The 5,675-nt window shown below is 37.4% G+C and overlaps 1 protein-coding gene across 1 annotated transcript; it reads right to left on the bottom strand.

Annotated features, from left to right (window-relative positions):
- Positions 1-781: 781 nt before the first annotated feature.
- Positions 782-4,916, bottom strand: LOC110904981 (coiled-coil domain-containing protein 18). Its single transcript, XM_022150842.2, has 5 exons — positions 4,742-4,916; positions 3,857-4,188; positions 2,152-3,775; positions 1,392-1,595; positions 782-1,277 (listed from the first exon to the last, which is right to left on the bottom strand). Exons 2-5 carry the CDS (start codon positions 4,141-4,143, stop codon positions 963-965), a joined length of 2,430 nt encoding a protein of 809 aa, XP_022006534.1. The 5' UTR covers positions 4,144-4,188; positions 4,742-4,916; the 3' UTR covers positions 782-962.
- Positions 4,917-5,675: the final 759 nt, after the last annotated feature.

Below are 5,675 nucleotides of genomic sequence, written 5' to 3'. Positions count from 1 at the left end.
AATGTTAAAATAAGTTTATAAGTAATATTTGGGCTGTAAAACAATGGGCCAGATTCAAAAATGGGTCAAATTTTGTGCTGTAAAACATGGACCGATTAGTCCGATTTTGACCGCCTGGGACCGATTTTGACCATCTAAGACCGATTTTGACCATATCCACCTAATTGGACCGACTAGCTAAAAATTAGTCAGTAACTCACCGCCTAGCCCCTAGGCGCCGATTAGTCGGCCGCCTATTGGTCTCGACACTCACCTCCTTCGTTTTATATAACTTTGATTCACAATTCCCTTACACATTCATATTCAAATTTCATCAATCAATTAAGACTGCTTAACATTATTGAAAGGAATCTGCCTCTGCCTGCTCTCTAATCCACTCCCGGCAGGTTAATCATTTCTTAACTAAAAAGAGAATGATAGACTCATGTTCCTTATAATCTTCCTTAATATTCTCTTTAATTATTTTGAATTATTTTGAATGGTTATTTACCTAAATACCCATATGCCTCTCTAGTGACAAGGATTTAACTATAAGTTTGATGGAGTTAGTGTGATGGACCAAAACTATAATAAAATATAAACTATGGTATTAAAATTGCAAGACATTTGGATTTTGTAAATAATAGCAATAACCACTAAACCACATTGACCAAAACCACAATTTACTCTATACAATAACTTAATTGTAAAGCCTATTAGTTTACCTTCTTTTACTCTAAAAACTATAAAACAAACCATCAAAACATAACAAAACAAATCAAGCTATTGATTTTCAACAATGTATGAATCAAGTTTCAATCCAACATTAAGCTTCAAAGTATATATAAAGAGTTGTTCACAAAGTATCACCCTGTACCACACTATCACTTACGTACAAAAGAAAATAAAAATCATCCAAAACTCTTTATCCCAAAGAAGAAAAAAAGAAGTCACACAAATCATAGTATGAACAAACCGATCAGTTATCGCAACAAAAATCCTTCACTAGGAGTCGGGCTAGAGAGAAGATCAAATGGTTTACCGAGTGCATCTTTCAAGATGGTGATCTGGCCTTCTTTCATCAACACATCTTCATCTAGAGCTTCTATCTTCTTCTTCAACATGCCAATTTCAGAATTCAACAGCATGTTATTCTCACTATATTGCTTAACATTGTCCCACAACATGTCTCGTTCTTCCGATACTTTCGGTAGGATCCCGTTAACAACTGCTAATTCTTTTTTGCAATCTTGCAGATTCACTTGCAGATGATAAATGTTTTCATCTTTCTTGATCACCTTTTTTAAAACAAAACAAAAATAAAATCCAACAGCTTATAAACCTTTTTTATATCATGTTGTATTTACTATCAACAAATAAACAATAAATAAATAAATTATAAAGACCATTACCTGGAGTTCAAGGTCTTTCATCTTGTGTGTAATACAAGAAAGACTATCCATAGCGTTTTGCACTTCACATCTCAAAACATTGTTTCCTCTAACAGCGGTTGCCAGCTCAGCCTCGAGTCGTTCTACATCCACTTCTTTTGAATACAGTTTCTCCCGCAATAAACTTGTCATCAAGGCTTCTGCTTTCAAATCAGATATCATAACCTGCCACAAGTCAAACAAAAGATTCAAAATTCACTATTTATAGGGGCGTGAATTTCTGACACGGCCCGAAAACACAACATGAACCTAACACAAAATTCGCGGTTTGGGTTAGTATGTATGAAACGATTTTCGGGTCAGTTTCAGGTTGAACCCATGAACCCGTTTAGCTAAAAGCGTCGGGTTCGGGTCAACCCAATTGGGTTGGCGGGTTGACCCGTTTAACCCATTTATATTAAATTTTATTTTTTTACAATATTATTTCTGTCATAAATTGCATTATGTACATTTGTGTTTATTTACTAAATTTTAATTTTAATATATTAATTTGTGAAAAAAAAAATAAAAATAAAAAAAATTCGGGTTGAATGGGTCGTGTTCGGGTCAACCCGCGAATATTCGGGTTAATTTAAATGACACGATTTTCGGGTTCGTCTGAATTTTTGGGTTCGGGTCAGGTTGAACCCGCTAACCCGCAAACACGACTCGTTTAGCACCCCTAGTTATTTATATAGGTACAAAAGATGTTTGACCTCAAGAAGCATAAAGTCAACTTTACCTCAGAACATTCCTTATCCGGAGTTGACTTCTCTTGCAGCGCATCAGATACATTTTGCAAACTTCTTGTTAGACATTCGGCTCCCCTTCTAAACCCTTGGACTTTCATATCCGACTCCATGATAAATTGGCTATCTAAGCCGTTATGTAATCCTCGTTCTTTAACATTTTCAATTAATTTTAAGCATAACTGGACACTATCATTAATCAAGCACATGCCTTCGTTTTGCAAGCACCGAACACGACTCCACAATTCTTGATCAAGCTTAAATGTTGAAAAGCAACCATCTTCCGAACTTCCTTTTAAACGGTGTAAAAGGTTTATATTCTCGTGTCTAAGGGATTCAGCTTCAATCCTATACGATTCCGCTTCTTTTCTTAAACTTTGTTCGACCCCGGTTAACCTCAATTGCTCAATTTGCAACTTTGACTGTTGGTTTTGGTCAAAGTGTTTTACTTCTTTCTCAAGACCTTCACGCAACCCTTCAATGGTTTTATCCTGCTCACCGGAAGTTCTAACAAGTCTCGTGACGGCTTTATGCAATTCTTTGCACTCTTTATCCTTTTCTTCAAAGTTTCTTTTGAAAAGATCTCGATCTTCTTCAGCTGCTCTGCATTTTTCTTTTAGTTCTGAATAATTTTGATGAAGTTTTTGTTTCTCTTTGGTCGCTTCCTCCATCTTTACGGTCAAATCTTTGACTTGTTGACCCGAATGCGTGACTTTGCTTTGATTATCCAATTCTTTTTCTCCAAGCATTGAGACTTCCCTTTGAAGAGACACGTTTTGTTCCGCAAGTTCACGTACTCGTTCCCGGAGCCTATGTTCTTCCATTTTATATTTCTCGAGCTTCATTGACCACTCCGTTGACCTCCTGTCTAACTCTTTCTCCAAAGTCAACTGCAACTCGTTTTTCTCTTTTTCCAGCTTTCGTGTACGGAAATTCAGTTCCGCTTTCAGTAACGTAACGTCATCAGCATCTTCCGATTCTTCATAGTCCAAAACCCTAGTGGAAACCTCATCAAGCCCGCAGTTTATTTCATCAAAACTTGAGCTTTCTTTAACGGTTCTGTCGGTTCTGTCTTGAGGTACACAGTTTTGGGACCCAGAGTATATATCTTCAAGTGTGATAGGAATATCATGGTCAAACTCTTTCGAGTCAACCCTTGGGAAAGCACGAGTCTGAGAAAGTCTTTCAACAACCTGTTTTGCTCGTTTTCTTGGGGATCCGTGCGCAACTACGTTCTCAACCCAGTCTCTTGTAGACGTAGAGAGTTTAGATTCTCGATTCGGGTCTCTAAACGAATGCGACCTAGGTTTTTGAGTCAAACCAGCATTGGTAGGCGATGCTGGTGCTGCGTATTGGAACCGTGGCGGTTTTTTTCCGCCACCATTTGGTTGACAAACATGACCTCTTGCGTTGGTAATGATCTGTCGTGAAGTTCGTTCTTGGTGTTGTTCACCATCAATGTATCGATCTAAAACTTTGTTTGAGCAATAAGATGAGGTTTCCGATGAATGATTATCAACTCCGGTAAGAGTTAGTTCCTCTAATCTCTCCACAGCATCTACTGCAGCATCTTGAAACCATTTTGACCTTGAAGGCCTCTCAGGGGTAAGAGCTCGACTGAGAAACAACATAAACGGTTCAAAAACGACTCCTAATCGAACATTAAACAACGCCAATAAAGTTAACAAAATGGCTCACCGTGAAGAACGAGAAGCAGATTGCTTTTGTGAGATATTACTACTGCTGCTAGAAGGAGAGTCGGTTTGAGCTCTTAACAGTGCTGAATCAGGAAAAGCACCAGAAGAATACGATCGGCACCTTCTAAGAAACGGGCTGGATGGATTTTGATCATGATCTTCATATGCGGCCTTTTTGGATCTGGATTTACGCGCCCCTTGAAGTCCTTCCCCTGATGAGTTCTCTTTTAATGGAGATGATCCGTTGCTAGATGTGGATCCCTTGAAAAAGAAGAGTTTCTTCATCATTTTGACCCTCGTAAATTCTCACTCGAAAACTAATCACGGAACTATCTGTAATTATAGAGAATTCGATTAACGGCGGTGCTCGAATTACAACAAAAAAGCATGAAATATGACTGTTTCAAAACATAAAAACAAAACCCTAAAAGAATCAATCAACGTGAATATGATGCAGAATTGAATCACATGTGTCGGTAGCTTTTCTACATGATTAATTATCAAACTATAAATGTAACAAGAAAAAAAGACCAAAATACCCTCATCTTCTCCATCCCCTGTTCCTCTAAAACCCTAAACAAGAACTCTCTAAAACCCTTATAACTGAAAAATTAGGGCAAAAAAAGAATTCAACGGTTATCGAATTCAAAAAGAATGCATCAAGAAATTTGAATCATCAACACTTATTAAATACATATACTCACCATTTAAGCGATTAATTTACTTCCATAATTACCCAAATGTTCAAAATAACGGTAATTAATGATCATCAATTATCATAACATAACAACACTCCTTTTAAATTTTCAAAAAGGGGAATCAAGAACATATGTTAACATAAAAAACAAAATAAAAAAAGTAATTAATGCAATAATCAGAGAGTTACCGAGGAGGTGGGTGGAAGTGGCCGGCGGTGAGAGTTGTAGAGAGAGAAAGTGATGAGAGAGAAGGAGACAAGAAGATGGAAGTGAATGAGAAAAGGGAATGAGTGCGTTTTTGCGGTCGTATCAGGGACTGGAGTTGAAGAGAAAAGAAGTTGAGGGGGTGGTTTTGTTAAAAATTTGAAAGTTTTGAATGCGCGGAGACGGCGGAAGGAGGAGCGTACATTTTTTGGGTGTGGTGATCGAGAGCGCACGGGTGCAGGGAATTATTGGTGTACCTTCATCTTTTCTTGGTTAATTTGTTTACTTGATAGTTTTTCCGTTTACCGTTGGTAACATGTTTCAGGAAATATTTTTATGATATATAAGTTATGCAATAATAATATCAAGATAAAATTGTGAAGTAATTTGATATGTTATATACCTATGTTAGAACAATTACATGTATAGCTATATTGTGTATAAACTTACGTCACATGTAACGCTTTAATTTCAATGTAAAATAATGGGAAACGTGAATTTGTTGTCACGTATCAACTTTTCATATTACATATCATTAAAAAAAAACATTTTCTTATGGTTGTTAGGTGACAAAGTTTAAGACGTGTGAAGGGGTAAGGTCCTAAAAATCCCACAAAGAGATAGGGACCATACCACCAATCGGCCTTTCAACCCTTCTAAACCTTGCGCGGCCGCGCATTGGTCTTAGAGAAGGAAGGAAGAAACTAACAAATGATAGTCGCGCGCCCAAAGGGAAACCTGAACCTTTGCGCCATCTTCCATTTAGCAAGGGTCAAAACCCTGAAACCAAAACGTCCACCCAAATATCCAGACTTGGATATTATTTTACCCAGACTTGGGATCTATCCAACTGTGTGCACACTGTAAAGTGTCACACCAAATTACAGCAGTAATCTTCTAGAAGAAATATGATCGTGC

Source organism: Helianthus annuus, chromosome 14 (assembly GCF_002127325.2).
Source record: "Helianthus annuus cultivar XRQ/B chromosome 14, HanXRQr2.0-SUNRISE, whole genome shotgun sequence".
Lineage (NCBI taxonomy): Eukaryota > Viridiplantae > Streptophyta > Magnoliopsida > Asterales > Asteraceae > Helianthus > Helianthus annuus.
Note: the sequence above shows the minus strand (reverse complement) of the source record. Positions and strands in the feature narration are given on the sequence as shown.

Coding starts and splice junctions, on each gene's coding strand:
- LOC110904981 (XM_022150842.2), bottom strand. CDS start 4,143: ATGATGAAGAAACTCTTCTTTTTCAAGGGATCCACATCTAGCAACGGA. Junction 3,776..3,856: donor TCTGCTTCTCGTTCTTCACG/GTGAGCCATTTT, acceptor GTTGTTTCTCAG/TCGAGCTCTTACCCCTGAGA. Junction 1,596..2,151: donor CGGATAAGGAATGTTCTGAG/GTAAAGTTGACT, acceptor GACTTGTGGCAG/GTTATGATATCTGATTTGAA.